This window comes from Triturus cristatus, chromosome 3_1 (assembly GCF_964204655.1).
Source record: "Triturus cristatus chromosome 3_1, aTriCri1.1, whole genome shotgun sequence".
NCBI classification, from domain to species: Eukaryota; Metazoa; Chordata; class Amphibia; order Caudata; family Salamandridae; genus Triturus; species Triturus cristatus.
Window position 1 is genome coordinate 853,133,927 of NC_140583.1, and position 22,575 is coordinate 853,156,501.

General features: G+C 40.3%; 1 protein-coding gene across 1 annotated transcript in view; it reads left to right on the forward strand.

The window, feature by feature from the left end:
* Positions 1–22,575, forward strand: part of LOC146861181 (dynein axonemal heavy chain 11-like) — a 2,741,463-nt gene that overhangs the window by 968,194 nt on the left and 1,750,694 nt on the right. The window contains exon 28 of the mRNA XM_085646213.1: positions 2,060–2,198. Coding sequence (XP_085502339.1) covers positions 2,060–2,198 — 139 coding nt within the window. The remainder of the gene's footprint in view (positions 1–2,059; positions 2,199–22,575) is intronic.

The window sequence follows — 22,575 nt, forward strand, 5'->3', positions numbered from 1 at the left end:
ACCTAGGCGGGGGCTCAGCAGCAGGATCGAAATGCTGAAATTGGAGCTGCTGGGGAGAGTGCAGGCCTTAGACCGAGCTACTTACAAGTATCTGGAGAGCTACCAGTAGCTCAGGAGCTACTGGTTGGAGAAGCCTGGTTTAATAAATCCCAGAGGAATCCCCAATCATGAGGTTAAGAGCATTTTCTTAATCATGGAGCATGTTGAAAATGCGTAACTGATTAGTTTTAGAGTATTTTACTGTTTCCACCCAAGAGAGTATAGTACATTCTGGTGACTGACCTTTAATAAACTCACTTTGATAAGGTGGACCAAAGTGATGAATAACCTTCATGAGTTGGTTTGCCATTATTTTCAAGTAAACATGATCATGACGATATAGTAAGTGTTTAAAAGGGTAATTAATTTGTATCCTCCACAGAGTAACCAATCTTCATTTTTGTTTTGAGAATTGTTATAAAGCCATGTGGTGGAAAGTAACTGTACGAGTCATCGTGGCTGCAAATTACTTTGATAGCTCAATACTAGTAGATCTTCGGCTGAGAAGAGACAAAATACCGGAATTCATCTTCACTTCTTATATTGCTACACCTTGCTCTAAAGGTTCCTTCTCTCGCTTATGAGTCAGTTTGGCATAATCAAATATATTTGAAAGATTAGTCTGGTCTGTTGTATGTGCGTGCTAATAAAGTGTCATGTACAATTGGTGAAACTGGGCAAACATTGCATAGATGGCCAAATTAAGAGAAATTGAGTATGTTAGGGAGGCAATGTCTGTTGTGAGAACAAACATATAATGCTTTCCAAAAATACATGCATTAGCAAAATAAATGGTTATGAGGCCTACCGCAAAGAAGGAATAGTCCAGTGAATGTGGAAATTCCAGTTGCCAAAGTAGATGAACAAATGGTCGGCCTGGGGATGTTGAGAGGTGTACCATTATAAAGATCAACGGACCATCATTCTGTCGGAATGGTGGTGTATTTTAGTGATAGCGGGATATGCAGGATATGCAAGATGGCTCAGTAACTTAAATGCTCTCACCTCACAGATGATGAATATTGGAGGGTGCTGAAGGAGAATCCTGAAATTTATTTAATGTATATATTTAGTATCTTTACATTTAGAGGATTCTGTGAGGCATAACGGTACATAGATTTTGATTATTTCTTTTCCCTGTCATTTTCTGTAAGAACCTATAACATAATTTTTTTGTAGTAATGAGCTGGTTATATCAAGTCTTATGCTGGAGACCTTACACTGCAATGCATGGTCTGTCAGTGCTTAATTTGAGTCGGTGATTTCCAGGGACCGGCCCTGGCACTTAATTGTCAACCACGGCACTTATGACAGTCTTCTACATGGTGGCGCTGTCTATCTAATTTAGAGATGAGGACAACAACTGTTTATTCATTCAATATACATTAAAAATTACTAATACTTGACACCTAAGCCAATGTTACAGCTTTGGGAACCTGGAATAGGCTGAGTTGTCACACTTCTAGGAGTGTGATGGTTGATAATTGTGTTTGTGGTGTCATTGGTAGCACTGGCATAAGCAATAGGTGGCACTAGTTGCAGTGGCCTCCTGATAAGGACCCTGGCACTTATTTGTTTTACAAACTAAGCATTATGTTCTGTGCCTTCTGCCTGCATTTTCCTTTGCCATCTCGGTGAACAATCTGCTGTGACATAAATGTCTTGGCAACATTCTACAAGAGAATAGCTCTATTTAATTAAGAAGCTTAAGTACACTTTGGCACTTAAAATATGTTTTACAACCGAGCCTTGTAAAATAACTTAACCCACCTGCTAAAATATCCTGTCAAACTGGTACCTAACTTGAATGTTGTTGTTGCATGTGGGCTTTTACTGAACCAGAAAATATTGGCCCATAAAGCAACATTATTGAGTATTAAATATATGTATTAGCAATAATTTAGAGGATGCATTTAAACCATACGTAGGGATCAGAACTTGCAACAAAAATATACTCCTAACCAAGCATGCTATAGAGATATCAATATTTTATGTAAAGTGTATGATTATTTTTTGACAGGCCATGTGCAATGGTGATTCCTGACTTTGAGCTCATATGTGAAATTATGCTGGTCGCAGAAGGATTTGTAGATGCCAGGTTACTTGCGAGAAAATTTATTAGTCTCTACACATTATGCCGCGAACTACTTTCAAAACAGGTAAGCAATACTATAAATGTGGATTTTTGTACAAATTTGTTAGATCAATGATAGTTTGATCATAAAATAAAAATGTATGTAACTGTATTGTAAAGTAATGGTTTGAAAATAATATTAACGTAATATAGAGTTTAGAATTTGTGTGCATAATGTCAGCAAGAAGGTACTCCTGAAAAGTGCTCACTAAGTTGTTACAGTACTACAGCGGCTGTATATATATATATATATATATATATATATATATGTATATATATATCAAATCAAAACACGCTTTATTCGATTATATCACATGATAATCATAAAAGGACAATAAAAAAACACATTTCCGTGAAGAAGAATCATAACATGCTTGTAATCAATCACTAATTAAGAGGAGATCGTTTCAATAACTTGTGTCGTAAATTACAATAAAATTGATTTCCTACTTTCAAAAACATTCTTTAAAAACTATAAAACAGATCTAATTATAAATTCATCTTCTAATGATTGTAAAACCAGGAAAGCGGGACGACATTGCCTTAGACCAATTTTCCTTAGAAGAGGCAGAATCCATCTCTTTCTTTCAAACAGATAAAATTTGCAGAAAAATAATACATGGATGGTTGACTGGTTTGATAGGTCGTCACATGGACATTAACACAGATCCCTGGACCAATTATTCTGTTCTGGGAATGAGATTGTTCTATAAATAGTTCCCAAACGAAAACATGTTAACAGGAATCTACTATAATCTCCTGTGAACATCCCTAAATAGGGCTGGATTTTAAAGGATGATAAAGTGGAGTAATGGGCTTGAACTGTAGCCTTTTTTAGTTCTACCTCTCTTCTGAGATCTTCAACAGGAGACAAACATTAACTTTTTAAATCCTTCCTTGATATGGAGCCTATTGTGGTCGGGTCAGTGTAATACTCAGGATGACCTATATTGATCATAAACTTTTGGATACATTCAGCCATTTTATATTCTTAACCCCCTCTAACTTGAGACAGTCTGTTAGAATTTGTCGGTTTAACGTTGTCTGATCTGTGGTCCAAATCCTATACCACAATAATGCTGGTTGAATTTTTATAGTATCCATAAGATAAGGAATGCCTAGTTCCGTATGGCAAATAAAAGAGGAGGTACTAACTGGTAGAGTCAATAAATATCTCAGAAAATTATTCTCTATAATCTGCAGGGCTGTCACATCCTCATAGCCCCATATACCTGCTCCGTATGTGGCAATTGCGACACATTTAGCATTATATATTTGTAATAATTCTATTGGGGCCATTTTGCCGATTTTCCTACTAAAATTTGTTAAAGCGGCTACAGCTTTAAAAAATAATAGCTTCCTCGCTTTAACTGCCTGAGACCATGTCCCCCTTCTGTCAAATAATATTCCAAGATAGAAGAATGTATCAGTACTTTTAATTTCATTAGAGTTTACCCCTTTTGCCCTTATATATTTGCTAATTAAAATGTTCAGATTTAGGCCTTGCTCTACTGTCCCTAGTCTCTTACGGAAACCGTATTGTAAATCACTGATGATCGAATGCTCCTCCACTCAATCTTGAAGCCTGGTTAAAAGAGTTCTACCGATTACTTTGACTGTAGAGTCGAGCAGTGATATTGGTCTATAATTGGCTGGGTTGGACATGTCCCCTTTTTTAGGTCTCGCTGGCGTTGCAGCGCGAAGCGCTGCCGCCAACAAGACTATTGTTGCCGTGTTTACTCCCAAGGGAGACAGACCTGGGCACGAGCCGATTCTGGTCTGGGCACGAGCCGATTCTGGTCTGTGAACGCGCTTCACAGTGGAACAGCTTGTGCGCATTAATTCCAGTTGAGTGCTCGTCTCCGGAAGACGTGCTGCGCCGATTCTGGTCTGGGCACGAGCCGATTCTGGTCTGTGAACGCACTTCACAGTGGAACAGCTTATGCGCGTTAATTCCAGTTGAGTGCTCGTCTCCGGAAGACGTGCTGTGCATTAATTATAGTTGAGTGCTCCAGCAGCCTGGGGCGCATGTCGACATGCTGTGCTAATGATTACTGTGGGGTCTCATGCTGTGATAATTCTCACTTTCTGTGTTGTGATCGGGAGCAGGCGTATTACTGGCGCCACCGCCACGCCTTCATTAGTCATAAAAGCTGCATGGCAAGCGATAATTAGGGCGGCATGTTTTAGGACATTTTTAGCAATTACTTTGTTTACTTAGTGCTATTAGTGATATCTTTCGTGCATCCAATGCTCTATTTAAACGTGCGATGAAAAAAGGGGGGATTGATTCAATGAGGGTAACAGAGGCCGGAATCAGTTATGTACTTATATAAATATATATTTGCCTCTGAGCCCATAAATCAACACGTTTTTTGGTCTATCAGTCCTTTTTATTGACTGAGAGTAGCAATCTTATTTTTCTTTTTTACATTTGCTTTGAACAGAGTAAACTCTTCATCATTGAACTTCTTTGTATCTTACAATATTCACACGTTTATCCTGTACATCATATTTACACTTTTTGACAAAAACATAGACATAAAACAAATAATGTAACGTTTGTGTAACTTAAATCTCCACTGATTAGTTTTTTTACAGTACTTTACGAAATTGTCCAATACTTTACATCTTTGGGACCTTAAACAACTTTGTCCTCAAATTTATTAACCTCTTTTGGTCCTAAGCAGGGTCAGAAACAATCGTTATAGTACTTGTATAAGGGAACCTTATGTTTGTTAAATTTCTTTTCCTGGGGAAGCAAAAACACTTTTTTAGCTGTCCCTGTTTGTTCTGGTTCTCTGCTTGTCTGTTTCCGTAGCCTACGCGTTTCGACCTTTGTGTGTGGACCTACAAGTTCTTAGTAAGGTCTTCTTCAGGGCTTGTTATATTGTTGTGTGGACATCTTTCTCCTGTAAGAATGACAGTGAGCCTTATTTATAATGTGCATTCTTAATAATACGTCTTGTATAAAGAGTCACATTAAAGTGAACTTACGTACCGTGAACTTTACTGTACAGGTGTGACTTGGACCGGTAATGTCCTTTGTCCTGTAGGTATATATATCTTAATTAGGGTAAAGTTATCAACATGGGTATGGAACACATCTTCATGTCGTTATAAATCTATTGCGATTTTTTGTATTTGTGAGAACCTACCCGGCTAGGTTCCAATTTGAAGGGAATGCCGGTCCGTTTCCTTACTGGCTTCCACTCTGTTGGTTCCAATGATTTCCGGTAACTATTGAAGTATTCTGGAAAAAGATCTATAGTTTAGTGCTTGCTCTAAAAGCAACTCGTTTCTACATTATTCTCACCCATTTTACTCGTGCTGCACCTCCCGTGTTTGGACAAGGGGTCTGGTTGTTTTTCATGTGCAAGGGACCTTTGACGTCTCGTGTATCCATCATTAACCCTGCTTTTAGCGTTAGTCCAGAACGCAACCCCTCTGGTCTAAAAAATCCATCTACCTTCTTTCCGAACACAACAAACATGCCGGTCGAATTGCTCTCTTTTGAAAAGAACGTACTAAGAGACATAGACAATCTAGGCAAGAAAAAAGTTTTCATTAAATGGAACCTTACGAAAGAGCAACAACAGGCTCTAGACAATCTATCTAAAAATAAAAACTTGATAATCAAGCCTGCCGATAAGGGAGGAGGAATAGTGATCTGGACCAGAGACAGTTGTGAACAGGAAGTATTACGTCAACTATCCGATGAAAAATACTACCGGAGAACCGACGAAGACTGGAATCAAAAAATAAAAGCGAAAATCATGTCCATTGTAGAAACCGGAACTGAAGAAGGCTGGCTGTCCAAAAAAGAATCACAATTCCTTATCAATGAAAACCCGAGGACTCCAATCATGTATGTCCTCCCCAAAATACATAAGGACCCACGGAAACCCCCAGGAAGACCCATAATCTCGGGCGTCAACTCCATTTTAGAGCGTCCAGCAAAATATGTGGATACGTTTCTAAAACCCCTTATATGGGATACCCCAAGTTACATAAAAGATACCATGCAAGCAATCAATATGTTGGAAAACCAACCCTTTGACGAAGACAATGAAATACTAGTGACGTTGGATATCGTGAGTTTGTACTCAAATATCCCACAAGAAGACGGTATTGAAGCTCTAGAAGTCTTCCTAGAAAAACGACCTAGACCACACATCGTACCCACCTCTGCGATATTACAACTAGCAGAGATATGTCTAAAACACAACTTTTTTACATTCAACGACATTCAATACCTACAAACCATGGGAACTGCTATGGGTTGTCCCTTCGCGCCGGAAATGGCCATAATGTTCATGGCATTATTTGAAGAGAAGTGGATCTATAATAACAACCCCCACGATGGACACATTAAAATGTGGCGTCGATATATAGACGATGTGTTCATGCTTTGGAGAGGGAATGAAGAACAACTTGGTGCATTTGTGACATGGCTAAATGACAGAAATCACAACATCCAATTTACTATGAATTTTAATAAAACAGAGATGAATTTTCTCGACATCCTGGTGAAACATGAAGATGGTCATCTGTACACCACACTATTCACAAAGAAAACTGATAGAAACACTTTTTTAGATTTTTCTAGTTTCCATCAGCGTAATCTACGTGAAAATTTACCATTCAGCCAATTTTTAAGGATAAGACGCAACTGCTCAAAACAGGAAGATTACTTTAAAAATGCGACAGATCTTCTTGAAAAACTGAAAATGCGAAATTATCCGAAAAAACTCCTGAAAAAAGCCATGAAAAGAGCCTGGTACACTCCACGTGAGTCCCTCCTCACTCCAAAAGACAAGAAGGAGGACACACCACTGGTCTGTGTAACAACATTCTCAGGATGCACTAATGAAATACAGAAAATCATCCGAAAAAATTGGAACACAGTCAAAGATTTGTCACCATTCAAACAAATACCCATATTTGCTCTGAAAAAAAACACGAGTATAAAAGAAAAGCTAGTACGCGCAAACACAACCATGTCAAAACCAGAAACCACTTTACGAACTTTGTGGTCTCTGCCGCCAATAAAAGGACACAGAAAATGTGGGAATTGTACCTCGTGCGAAAGCACCGTTGAAGGAACAAAATTTACATATGGCACCAAGTTTGTAAATCATGAAAACTTTACAAACTGTAATACCCACAATGTCATATATTGTGTGGTTTGTCCGTGCTCACTAGCATATATCGGTAAGACTTCCCAAGCTGTTAAAAACAGGATCTCCCAACACAGGTCACGAATCAGATGCAGGACACCCAACGCACCCATGGTTGCACACTGTATCGAAAGAAATCATGGACCCAATGAAATGAAATGGACAGTGTTACGCCACATAAAAGGAAAGAACACGGAATCTCGCTTGTCCAAGACAGAAGCCAAAATAATAATGCTCTTGGGTACAATCGAAAATGGATTGAACGAGATGACAGAACTCGGAAACATACTATAGAGCAAATGTATGTACGCCTTTTTTTCACCCCTCAAATTTCTGGTCTAACCCCTTGTAGCACAAAGCATACCAAAGGATGACGACAAGATAAGCCAGTAACACCATTAGAGCAATCTATACAAAAAGGTTATCCATTGTGCCAAGAAGCTCTAAACGTATTAAGATAGAAACGCAGTTGTCTTCACGAAAAAACTAGAGATAAATGAGTCATTTCGTTACAACTAAAGACAGCGCCAGTAATACTTTATTGAATTTAAAAAAAACATCACCGTAGCAACCCTGATGCGAGTCCCCGGACAACAGAGAGAAGGGCTTAACATCACCCGGGCAACAGCAACGACATGATGTAGGACGCCGGCACGTCATGCTTTTGCCAAACCAATCAAATGAGCCAAGCACAGAAACACCGGAAGCTCCACAGTGGCGAAGACGCGGAGAACACGAACAACAAGAAAACGAAAATTGAGGTTTCCCCTTCTTCCAAAACGTAAGTCCTAACGGGCGATAGAACCAAATGTCAATACTAACATCACAAAAGGGTGTGGGACGAAGGTTCACAGTTAAGAAAGAAGAACAGAACCCAAGCCAGCACCGCATTAACACGTTCTGGACTAACGCTAAAAGCAGGGTTAATGATGGATACACGAGACGTCAAAGGTCCCTTGCACATGAAAAACAACCAGACCCCTTGTCCAAACACGGGAGGTGCAGCACGAGTAAAATGGGTGAGAATAATGTAGAAACGAGTCGCTTTTAGAGCAAGCACTAAACTATAGATCTTTTTCCAGAATACTTCAATAGTTACCGGAAATCATTGGAACCAACAGAGTGGAAGCCAGTAAGGAAACGGACCGGCATTCCCTTCAAATTGGAACCGGGTAGGTTCTCACAAATACAAAAAATCGCAATAAATTTATAACGACATGAAGATGTGTTCCATACCCATGTTGATAACTTTACCCTAATTAAGATATATATATACCTACAGGACAAAGGACATTACCGGTCCAAGTCACACCTGTACAGTAAAGTTCACGGTACGTAAGTTCACTTTAATGTGACTCTTTATACAAGACGTATTATTAAGAATGCACATTATAAATAAGGCTCACTGTCATTCTTACAGGAGAAAGATGTCCACACAACAATATAACAAGCCCTGAAGAAGACCTTACTAAGAACTTGTAGGTCCACACACAAAGGTCGAAACGCGTAGGCTACGGAAACAGACAAGCAGAGAACCAGAACAAACAGGGACAGCTAAAAAAGTGTTTTTGCTTCCCCAGGAAAAGAAATTTAACAAACATAAGGTTCCCTTATACAAATACTATAACGATTGTTTCTGACCCTGCTTAGGACCAAAAGAGGTTAATAAATTTGAGGACAAAGTTGTTTAAGGTCCCAAAGATGTAAAGTATTGGACAATTTCGTAAAGTACTGTAAAAAAACGAATCAGTGGAGATTTAAGTTACACAAACGTTACATTATTTGTTTTATGTCTATGTTTTTGTCAACAAAGAAGTTCAATGATGAAGAGTTTACTCTGTTCAAAGCAAATGTAAAAAAGAAAAATAAGATTGCTACTCTCAGTCAATAAAAAGGACTGATAGACCAAAAAAGTGTTGATTTATGGGCTCAGAGGCAAATATATATTTATATAAGTACTATTTAAACGTGCAGCACTGAACATTTTCAAAGAAGGCGAATCAGCGACATTCATTGGAGACACGACCTATTTGAAGACGCTTGTTTTACTGGGATAAGTTCTGTGAACTGTTTAGTTTGTTTACTTTATTATAGTATAACTGGCAGGGTTGGCTAAATTATGCGAGAAAAGGAAAAATATGCAGGGGATGATGGTATGAGGCAAGTGTGGCAAATGTATAATTATGCGTACACCATATAAAAGCAAGTTGCAAAATGTCCGGTGTTGGGCGGATGGGTTCACTGTGCTGTTGCGTCGCCTGTAGGTGTGGTTATGAGTGCATGTGACTAGCTGGCGACATGTCCTTGTACTGTTACTTGCCTTTGCACTTGTTTTTTTTTGCATATATATATATAGCAAAAACTCGACCCGAAGTTTATTGGAGCGCTTTGCACGAGCACCGTATTTACATTACACATTCAGGGACGGGGAGATTAAGTGATTTGCCCAGAATCACAGGATGTTGATGCGATCTCGGGGCTCAAACTCTGGTTTCCAGCAACAAAGTCGGCAGTTTTAGCCGACGGACCACATCCTCGCCCTTGCCCTGCTGATTTTCAGGGACGGCTGCGCTGTCTTCACAAGGGTCGGGCGAACTATGACTCCGCTGCCTGACCTGAAACAGATCTGTTAGGTGTTTGTATTTATTTTTTTGTTTTTTTTATATAGCGCAAACACAATCCGTAGGTATTGGAGCACTTTACATGTATACCACATCCATTATAGAAGGACACATTCATGTTTGGTAGGTACGTGGATATTAAGTTCTTCATAACCGGCGGAGCCAAGGCTGGTCTCTCTACCTCTGTGACTCCGGTTGCTGCTCGCGCCTTGTGTATAGCTGGTTTTCCAAGTTATCTGGCGAATACAAAAGCGGACTTTGCTGTGTTTCTGTTTAAAGGCTACACCGAAGGGGCTCAACTGATCGAATTGTAACCAGCTGTCCAACACAATACCGGCAGAAGGGCTCAGTGAGACGTACACTTGTAAGGGGCAGAGGTTACACTCCCGGCAAGTCTGCCTCAGCCTTCATTCTTCCGAGGTGGATCAATTGAATACCATTGATTGGGTAGTAGTTATATCTGTTAACCGAGCGTAGAAATGGAGCAAATGTAATACGGAGGGCTATTTGAAAAGTATAATTTTTTTCCAATGTGCTAGATGAATTTGTCTTTATGTTCTTGGGACTTATAAGAATCTTGTAGTGTGTACATCAGGCGGGTCATGTGTCTTTGGAAAACTAGCACCTTTTTGTGATATTGTAGTTGCATGATAGTTTCACATTATAATAGTGGGGGCTCGGATGTCAAACCTCCTTTCCGGGTGTTGGTCCTTGCCAGCAGTCATCACCTACCGCCAAAGACCTGCTTTTTAAAATGTATATCACCTGTCCACCTCCTTCCCCTTCCGGTACCCCCGTCACTAGTGCCCTCTCTCCCTTTCGTTTTCACCCTTCCAGCCTCTCTTCCCCCGTTATCTCTCGGTCCGCCATTTCTCTCCATGCCCCCATTTCTCTCTCCCTGTGCCCCTTTTCTCTCTCTCCCTGTACCCCCCTTACTATCCATCCCATTTCCCCGTGACCCATAGGTTTGGCTGCAGGTGAGTTGGCACAACTCCTGTGAGAGAAGTGTCTCTAGATTAGGTGGCACGTGCCCCTGCTGGGACCATGTTCAGGCGTTTGTCTGTTACACAGAAAACCACGTCTCCGTTAAACTGCAGTTTGAGAGTATTTTTGGTTATTGTGTTTATTTACTGTACCAAATGAATCATGGTGGAACTGGGAATCTTATGGCAGAGCATCCCAGGAATGCAAAAAGTAAAACTGAAAAAACACATTTTGGAGAAAAATCATGTGATGTTGCAGAAATCGCTTCATCTCTTAGTGGTGTTTAATGTAGGTTCATTTACAAACCCCAGCCATCATATAAGGTCTCTGGAATGCCTTAGACCTGGCAGAGTCTCTTGATGCCCATGAGCAACAGTAAAGAGCATGTTCACCGCTGAAGAGAGTGACCACTTCACCATTCATTCCTTTGTGCCTGCAAACAGAGCTGAATACTTCACCTTTCACCACTTTGCATCTGCAAACGGAGCTGACCACTTCACCAGCCGAACAACATTTGCACAAGCGTCGCTGACACCCCGTACTACCGATTAATTGCATATGATGCCCCAATCACTTGAAGTACATTTGTTGTGATCGGTAGTCCCTGTCCCCTGCTATATATTCCATCGTAAAGTTTTAGATCCTGTTTTTTGTATTTTTATTCATCCATTCACACTCCTTTACGTTAAAATAGCCATAGCTTTACTTTACAGTTGCTAGAATAGCTTATAATATTAAATAATCACTCCACTGCAAACAAAAACATTGATAAAAAACACTGCCATTTACAATGGCAGTAGCTCCAACTGCAACAAATGAGAGACCTATTGCATTGCAAATGCTTGTTAAAGATAGGGACCAATATAGATTCTAGCCAGGATGGAATCAGACCTATCTTGCTACAGGCATTAATAACTTGGGTTAGGATGGAGCCCCACAATTCTGTAGTGAATTTAAAAAGATCCACGGGGATGCCATCGGGCCCTGGTGCTTTCCTCCCGCTGCTTAGGAAAATGGCCGATATAACTTCATCAAGATCAAATCTTAGAGTAGAGGAATTAGTTAACACAGCACTGGACCTAAGCTTAATACGGGGTTCCCTTCGTTAGGGGAAGCAGAGCGGGGTTTATCATATAGTTTTGAAAAATGGTCCACCCACTCTGCCTCGCTGATGGCAATCTCTAAAGAGGCCTTATCTCGACTCGCCAAAAATGGTGAGTTAACTGCCTTCCAGAAGGCAGAACTATCTATCTATCTATATATATATATATATATATATATTCACTGAAAAAACCATAGGTTTCACACACGTTATAGTTAGGAATTAGCATTTAAAAAACCTTGCAAATTCACTGAAAAAACCATAGGTTTCACACATGTTATAGTTAGCGGAAATTTTACTGATAAAAAACCAATGAAATTTCCCCGTTATAGTTAGTGCAGGCAACTATAACTCACGCGACCGCAATCCTCTGCTGATGCTAATACTGTATTTAGACACTTATTTGCCCATGTCTTCTTCCATACATTTTTAGCTATACATATATTACAAATATTTTTTTTTCATAAAGACACCTATGTCATCAGCAGAAGATTGCGGTCGCGTGAGTTATAGTTGCCTGCACTAACTATAACGGGGAAATTTCATTGGTTTTTTATCAGTAAAATTTCCGCTAACTATAACATGTGTGAAACCTATGGTTTTTTCAGTGAATTTGCAAGGTTTTTTAAATGCTAATTCCTAACTATAACGTGTGTGAAACCTATGGTTTTTTCAGTGAATTTGTACGGTTTTTTAAATGCTAAGTTACTTTACGCCATTCGTGGCGTGCGCGCCCACTTAACGCAGTTCGTTCCGTGCGCGCACAGTGAGCACGTGGTGCGCTTCGCGCACCGCGCGCCCACTTTACGCAGTTAGTGCCGTGCACGCACGGTGGGCACGCGGTGCGATGACAAAGCAAGAAAGCACGTCAACAAATCTGTTTCTGCTTTCCTCCGTGACTATGGTATGGGTGCCATTTACCACAACAACTTGCGTTATGACATGCAAGACATTTATAGAGGAGATGGTGTGCACTTCAATGATGAAGGGAACAGAGTCTTCCTCTTGAACCTTAGACTCTGCATCGGTACTTACTTGTAGGTACCACTAAAAAATCATTTCATAAACACAACGGCTCTTTTTAGAGCCCCCTAATATCTAAACACTTAAATCTGATTTTCATTTTTTTTTTTTTTTTTCTACCGTACGCTTACCGTAAGCTTACCGTACGCGTACCCCGTGATTTTTTTTAAAATCAATAAATGTTTTCTTTGTACTTTACAGTCCTTCTTTGACCCCCTCACAAATGTAAGGGGGTCTGTAACTGTCCTCATTGCCCCCTTTTCTTGTTTTCACTCTTTTTTTTCTGAGTGAAATACACAAAATGGCGGCCGCCGCTTCCTGGTTTCGGCCGATTCGAATGTTTACTAAGATCTAAGAGCCAATCAGAATCGCGCTCGCGCACGCCACCGTACGCTTACGGTAAGCGTACGGTAAGCGTACCGTAAGCGGGCTCAGATATATATATTGATTTAAAGGCTATTTTCTCAGAATCTACTGAACAGATTTACACCAAACCTACAAAAGGCACTTCCTTGACCTAGGGACTACCTCTCTGCCAAATTTCGAGTAATTCTGTTCAGCCGTTTGGGCTGTAGCTCGTTCTAAAGGTCCTATGGAAAAATGCATGGGGAAAACGCGTTTTGGGACCCCCCTTTTATCTCAGCCCCCGCTTGACGGATCCCCCCGAGACTTTCAGGGTAGGAGCGGAGCGTAGCGCCCCACCTATTTTGAGAAATTCGCGAGGATTCATCGACCGGCGCCAAAGTTATTCAAAATAGAATGTTGAGGTTTTCCTATGGAAAAGGGGTCCTAACTATAACTACCTACTGGCGACCGCCAGTAGGTAATATATATATATATATATATATATATATATATATATATATATATATATATATATATATATATATTCACTGAAAAAACCATAGGTTTCACACATGTTATAGTTAGCTGGATATTTCACTCGTACAAAACCATTGAAATTCCCCCGTTATAGTTAGCTCAGCTAACTATAACTCGCGCGACCGCAATCCACTGCTGATGACGTCACATATTACATCACTCATGACATGGTCAGTGACATCACTCATGACATCACTGATGACATCTCAAATGACATCACTGATGACATCATCCAGTGAATATGTGTCTTTCTGAAAAATAAATATTTTTTATATATGTATATCTAAAGGTTAATGGAAGAATAAATGGGTAAATAAGTGTCTAAATGGATGGTTTTTTTTGTAAAATTAATTGTATAACTGACTTATTAACAGTATCTTAGTGAATACAGTGATGTAATATGTGACGTCATCAGTAATGGATTGCGGGCGCGCGAGTTATAGTTAGCTGAACTAACTATAATGGGGGAATTTCAATGGTTTTGTACGAGTGAAATGTCCAGCTAACTATAACATGTGTGAAACCTATGGTTTTTTCAGTGAATTTGCAAGGTTTTTTAAATGCTAATTCCTAACTATAACGTGTGTGAAACCTATGGTTTTTTAAGTGAATTTGCAAGGTTTTTTAAATGCTAATTTATGAATATATTATTATATATTTTAAATATTTATTTTACAATAAGCTACATATGTATATAGTTATAGATTGACTTTATCCTGTAATATGGAATGGCTCAGCTCTTTTTTATTTTTTTATTTGGATAAAGTTGAACAGCATAGTTAATATCTTCTATAAACTTATAAACACTTTAAAAATTATTATTATTTTTTTTTTAAGGGTTTTGTGACAGTGCGCACACGGTGCGCGCACGGTGCACGCATGCGTACATGCTCCGTGTGCGCATGCGTACCTGCTCCACGTGCGCATGCGTACGTCGCTCGTGCTCCGTACTGGCATGCGCGCGTGCTCCGTACGCGAATGCGCGCGTGCTCCGTGCGCGCACGGTGCGTGCACAGTGCACGCACGGCAAGTCATGTGATTTAGAAACAACACTTTTCATTGGTTTATAGTAGTTTCAGGTCATGTGATTAAGAAACAACACTCTTCATTGGTTTATAGTAGTTTCAGTTCCAGAAACTTCCAACACAACACCCACTCCCCTCATTATTTCTTCTGATTCCCTGGGAGAAGGAGCTGAGCAGTTTTTCCAGTACTCCAGTACTTGAGAATGGCAGAGCAGCAGTCATCTTCTGGGAGTGAGCAGGAGACCCTTGTGAGACAGAGGAAACAGAAAGACTCTTTTATATGGCAATTTTTTACATTTCCAGAGGGGCAGAAGAAGGTGAATGCTCCAAAAGTCACCTGCACTATTTGTGATGTTGTCTTATCAAGAGGAGTTCCTAAAAAGAAATACTCTTTTAGTATTTTCACTATAATCAGGCACGTTAAAGGAGTACATCCTGTGGCTTTTGCTCGAGCTGCTAGAGACAACCCTCCAGCAGCTCAGCCGAGCACATCATCGGCAACTCAGCAGAGCACTTCATCTGCGGCGGCAGCTTCACCTGCTGCTGTTCCTCTGGATATACACCCTCTGTTCAAGAGGGTGCGTATACGGTGCAATGCGTGCAATGCTCTTCTCTCTTATGGTGACACCAGCATTCCCCTAATAGAGAGCAAGATACAGCAGCACACATGGGGCACCCCATATTTTTTTCATTTTTTTGTTCCTCTGTTCCTCAATTAAAACAACGGATCTTTTTAGAGCCACCTAACATCTAAACACTTAAATTAGATTTTGAATTCTATTTTTTTTATGATTTTTTTCTGCCGTGCGCGCACGGTGCGCGCACCTCGCTACGGTGCGCGCACGGTGCGCGCACCTCGCGATTTAAAAAAAAAAAAAAAAATGTTTTTTTCACCCTTCGGGGTCCTTCAGGGACCCCCTGACAAAAGCTAGGGGCCAGGAACTCTGTACCCTGCCCCCTTTTCACGTTCTCCACCTTTCTTTTTCACTGTCACACACAAAATGGCGGACAACACTTACTGATTTCGACCGATTCGAATGTTGACTGACATGTAACCACCAATCACAATTACGCTCGCGCACAGCACGGTGCGCGCACGGTTCGCGCATATAGATATTTATGTACTTTTAACTGCAATTTTCTCAGGAACTACTGAACAGATTGACACCATATATGCAAAAGGCACATCCCTGACCTGAGGACTACCTCTTTGCCAAATTTCAAGTAATTCTGTTCAGCCGTTCGGGCTGTACCTTCGACTAAAGGTCCTATGGGAAAATGCATGGGGAAAACGCTGTTTGGGACCCCCCTTTTTTCTCAACCCCCGCTTGACGAATCACCCCAAGACTTCCAGGGTAGGAGCTGAGCGGAGCGCCCCATTAGTTTTGAAAATTTCGCGAGGATCCGTCAACCGGCGGCAAAGTTATTCAAAATAGAATTTTCAGATTTCGTATGGAAACACGGTCCTAACTATAACTATCTACTGGCGACCGACAGTAGATAATATAGAGAGAGATATATCTATATATATATTCACTGAAAAAACCATAGGTTTCACACGTTATAGTTAGCGGAAATTTTACTGATAAAAAACCAATGAAATTCCCCCGTTATAGTTGGTGCAGGCAACTATAACTCACGCGACCGCAATCCTCTGCTGATGCTAATACTGTATTTAGACACTTATTTGCCCATGTCTTCTTCCATACATTTTTAGCTATACATATATTACAAATATTTTTTTTTCATAAAGACACATATGTCATCAGCAGAAGATTGCGGTCGCGTGAGTTATAGTTGCCTGCACTAACTATAACGGGGGAATTTCATTGGTTTTTTATCAGTAAAATTTCCGCTAACTATAACATGTGTGAAACCTATGGTTTTTTCAGTGAATTTGCAAGGTTTTTTAAATGCTAATTCCTAACTATAACGTGTGTGAAACCTATGGTTTTTTCAGTGAATTTGTACGGTTTTTTAAATGCTAAGTTACTTTACGCCATTTGTGGCGTGCGCGCCCACTTAACGCAGTTCGTTCTGTGCGCGCACAGTGCGCTTCGCGCACCGTGCGCGCACAGTGAGCACGCGGTGCGCTTCGCGCACCGTGCGCCCACTTTACGCAGTTAGTGCCGTGCACGCACGGTGGGCAGGCGGTGCGCTACGCGCACCGCGTGCCCACATTACGCTAGATGGGCCATGTACGCACGATGCGCTTCGCGCACCGTGCGCACATGGAGGACATATGATGCACTTCATTTTGAAAGGTAATATTTTAATTTTTCGTATATTTTATAAGCCATGCACAAATGGTGCCCTTCGGGCACCATTTGCACACGGGGAGGAGAAAGTGTGGATAATTTTTATTTTTTATTTTTTACCGTACGCGTACGGTAAGCGTAATCGGCGAAATTACCGAAAAAATAAAAATTCCGTTTTTGGCCTTGGGGGATCTTTGGGGACTCCCTCAACATGGCTATGTGTGTGGGAGCTGTCTAAACAGCCCCTTTACATGTTTTTGGGCTTTATATTTTAAAAATCACTCTCAGTGCGAGAGAGAAAATGGCGGCCGCCGCTTCCTGGTTTTGGCCGATTCGAATGTTTACTAAGATCTAAGAGCCAATCAGAATTGCGCTCGCGCACGCCACCGTACGCGTACGGTAAGCGTACCGTAAGCGCACCGTAAGCTGGCTCAGATATATATATTGATTTAAAGGCTATTTTCTCAGAATCTACTGAACAGATTTACACCAAACCTACAAAAGGCACTTCCTTGACCTGAGGACTACCTCTCTGCCAAATTTCTAGTAATTCTGTTCAGCCGTTCGGGCTGTAGCCCTGTCTAAAGGTCCTACGGAAAAATGCATGGGAAAAACGCGTTTTGGGACCCCCCTTTTATCTCAGCCCCCACTTGACGAATCCCCCCGAGACTTTCAGGGTAGGAGCGGAGCGTAGCGCCCCACCTATTTTGAAAAATTTGTGAGGATTCGTCGACCGGCGCCAAAGTTATTCAAAATAGAATGTTGCGGATTTCCTATGGAAACGTGGTCCTAACTATAACTACCTACTGGCGACCGCCAGTAGGTAATATATATATATATATAGATATCATTTTTATTTTTTTACAACCCACCCAAGCAAGTGTTTTGTGGCCCACAGTCCAACATTTTACAGTTCCAAACAAGTCTGTTAACCAAACAAAACTTCTGGCAATAGGTTGCTGTCCAGAGTTGTTGGGACCGAGTCCTCTCAAATGTTTTTTCTCACTATAACACTGCTAAACATACATTTACCATCTTGGCTCACACCACTGTATAGAAATATAAAGCCTAGTCCATGACCAAAGAAAAATTGCCTCAGTGTATTCCGTGAAATGTCTAGATTCTAGAATGTGCAAGCCTTTTCACAAATCTTGATAAATCAGGGACTTCAGGGCACATCCTGCCTCCTGAGAGGCCCCACATTTTGTCCCCTGCCTGTTTGGACACTTTGGGCTTAATTACGATGTGGGGCGGAAAGGCTCCGACCAGCAGTTGGAGGCTTTCAGCCCAACATGGTAGGTTTACAGTCCAACTGTATTATTTGGATGACGGCAGCCAGAGTGAAACCTGCGGGTAGGATTCTGACGTGGTTCTGACGGGCTCAAAGAGCTCTTTGGTCTGTCGGATGGACTGCATAATCCCTTGATACTGGCAGCTCCGCCATCGGGATTATGATGTTGGTTTCCAACAGCCATTCCATGTCGGCCTTTCCTCATAAAATGTCTTGACAAGTATTTATGGGCAGTGTAATCCAGTATGTATTTTTGCTAAGGAGGAACAGACTTTCATGGAAATCCAACATGCTAATTCTGTTGTGATCTATTGCAAAAAATGAGTTTGATATCTTGAGAGTGGTTGGGGGAAACAATGTAAACAAATGGGTCCAGTCTGTGCTGTGAACCAGAACCTGATTGAATTAATCCCCCAAAATCAACATCTTTGAAAAATGTCACCAAAAACGGTAAAGAACTGTTCTAGAAATGCATTTTTGTAGGATTAGGGGAGTATGTAGACACTTGAAGATAATAAATAAAACCCTCACAATAGAACAGATCTAATTCTCTTTACCTGTTTTCACTGCCTGCATGTGGCAATCTGTATTCCCTGCAACTGGCACAGCTGCTCCGCATTTTTTGAGGGTCCTGAAACCCACACATATTTGTTTATCTTCGTGGTTATAATGGCAAATTTGGAAGGTTTAGTATATGAGGTTTCTTTGAAAAATACATTCTATCAATCTAAGCTAGGTTGCAGTAAATGGGAACAGAAGCAAGAAGATGCCAGTCCAATAGTTTAATAATTTAAATGCTTTCACGTCACACGTGCAGTGGTCTGTAGATCATTGGTTTGACCCTCAGCAAGGAGGATTCAGTGTCTTCCATCTTTCTAAGGTCTTAAATTGAGAGACATTAATTTTAGAAATAGTAACACCTAGCACTTAGAAATGACATACATTAAGTACGAGGTGCTACATAAAACGAAGTTAATTATATTTTTATTACAATTTCCCTCTACATTCTTACTGCTTATGTTAAAATAAGATTAGCAAGTGGCTGCCTTCTCTGAGCTCATAAACACTTATCCGTATCCATAAGAAGCCATCATTAGAGGCCCAATCTATTGGATCCTAATCTTGGCAAAACACAGACCTGAACAGCACTCTCTCTCCTATGAGAATGGCTATACCATCTCGCACACAGTTGCATGTAGAGAATCACATCACATTATATCATATTACACATGCATTCGGCGGAGAGGACAATGAGAAGAAGCTTAGAGAAGATAATTAAACATTTATAAGGAAGTAGTGGAAAAACCACAGAAAAACCCAACTGAAAGTAACTTTGGAGATACCCTAATGCAGAGTGTTTCAGGGAGACAAGATCCTAGAGTAAAAGAGAAGTCAGAGGCTTGGAAATTGCAGAAAAGAGTTGGGTGAAATCTCCAGAGAAAACAATATGAGGAATCCTAGCAAGAGATGAGTGGCCACTAGATAAAAAGAGTGACAGCCTCAGTGGGAGAGAGAAAGAGAGATGGAGAGGCACCAAGAGTATATTTAACTCTCAGAAATGTAGTCAAGTGCAGCATTAAAGCAATAAACACTGAGTTAGGGAGCAAAAATATTATAACTATGTACCTGTATGATTTCTTTTTGAGCGACCACCTAAGTAGCACATTTGGATGCATTTGGTAGTGATGGAGCGCAAAAACCCTGGTAACGGGGAAAACAAACCCGTACCGGTATCCTCCCTTCAGCAGACCAGACGTCACATTAACTCATACACACATGCAGTCATTGGTGGGGCCCATAACACCAACACTCACACTAACCATTCTCCGGTCTGCACACAACAGGAGGGATGAGCGGTTCAAGCGCTCGACATGTGAGGGGAACACCTTATAACCTATAGGGAAAGAAAAGTTATTTTACACCAATGTACAGCAATACCCCTTCCACCTACAGATCTCAAACCTAAACATCAAGGCACTCCTCCCACATGGTCAATGGACCATTTAGTTGGATTGGTTGATGGTGATTTAGAACCAGCTAAAACACATTCAAGATTTAGATCTTACCTTTCTTAATAAACCACAAACTAGTTTCTTGTTAATCAATATTTGTTTATCTAAATTTCTGGATGAGTGAAGTTCGCATTTGGAAAGTCTATATCAAATTTTGAATATATCGTAGAACATCATATTTACCTAATCTGGCTATTCGGAGTCCTCTAATTCATTGGCTTGTATTTGTAGTCAGTCGTCCGAAAGCTAATCAAAGTTCAAAGTTCTTTGCTCAGCACGCTACAGTCTCAAAGGATCGGCAAAAGACCAGAGATGTGCAAGCATCTATCAGTGCCCATAGATCTAAGGAAAATTCGCAGTCATCGAGTAATCGGGCAGCATCCGGACCTGCTAGGATTCAGGAAAATGCAGCAGTCGTCGATGTTGGGGAACGGTAAAAATAACGGCGGTGGAGAAGAGTAACCCTCTCTATTCTACTGTGTACCTTTATAATAAAATAAAAACATGAAGATACATTTTGTAATTTGTAACGGTTATGATGGCTGGTTTCGATCGTCCGATGCTAAAGTTTGGGACCTTAGTACAGTTCGAGGGGTGAGGTCATCAAGTCAGTGAAAAGTCAGTTAGTTCCGGTTTTACTGAAAATCTTCAGTCTTGGCCGTCTTTCCACAGTGTCCTTGCTTGGGTACACAGAGATCACAGTTCACGACGGGGTCTGGAAGACTTTGTCGCTTCTGCACACTTCACTCTGCACCTTATGGGACAGTGGCCACTTCGTCGTCTAGCGTCAGCGGGCATTTTGGGTTTTAGGCCCAAACGCCAACTTAAGCAAAACAAACACAAAAGAGTAATTAATGCATAGAAGTAATAAATCTAATGTTAACCCCTTACTAATCCCTCTATGTGCTTGTATTTATCTAGCGTATAGCGACATTTAAAGCAATTATATTCACCCTTTTGGTCCTCCTCCTGGTCAACATTACAAGACATTCCAAAAGCAACATATATCATGCTGTATTTTATTTACTACGTATACTACTGTTAGTATGCATATGGATTTTAGTCATAAAGATTATTTAGCCATGCAATATGCAATCCCACGTGTAATTTGGTTATTAGTATTGTTGGTTTAATATACATGCAAACTCATTTAATAATATTATAATTAATAGATTATTCAATTAGTATTTTCATGCAGAATGGGGGAGGTATACAAAATGTTGTACTACCCGCTCCATCAATCCCCCCTTTGGTGATTTTATCACCACACCATTTAAATTTTGTATCAATTTGTCAAGAAAGTGAAATGAATTCTTTTAATTAGTTTACATCTCTGTTTCCCCAATTTCTTCTCTTCTTGCTGTTTTATACATACTTTCTTTCATTTTCTCTAATTCTATTTCTTCAAATTCCCTCTCTTGTCTCTTATTCTGTCTTCTTTTCAAATTTTCTCTTTTTAACTTTTTCCTGTATTTTCTTCCTTTTATGACATAAACATCCTAGTCTTAAAATTAATACTATAAAAATCACACATGTTAATGGAAATAAGATCCTACCTATAAAAGGTACTAACTAAGTTTAACAGAAAATCTTTTATAGAAGAAAGTTTCTTCCCTATCTTTTCCCAAGCACTTTCAGCCTCCAGTGGTGTAATTTCCTCATGCAATTCAGTTATGTTTTTTATATAGATTTTTAGATCTTTACTTTCGTCAGGAATGTAAGTACAACAATGTTGAACTTTCAGCATTCCACAGACTCCACCCTCTTTTGCCAATAATATATCAAGGGCAAGTCGATTTTGCATTACCATAGCACGCATGGCAACCATTTCAGTATTTACCAATAAAAATCCTCCAGCGGTGCTTTTTGACAAGCGATCCACTACTGGTGATAGTTTTCTAATTTTGTGTGCATTCAGAGATATTCCCACTGCTGGTATCAATGCTCCAAAAATGTCTCCTACAATTTCTGACCAAGATTCTCTCTTTCTACGTGCTAGATGACTACCTAACTTATGTACACCA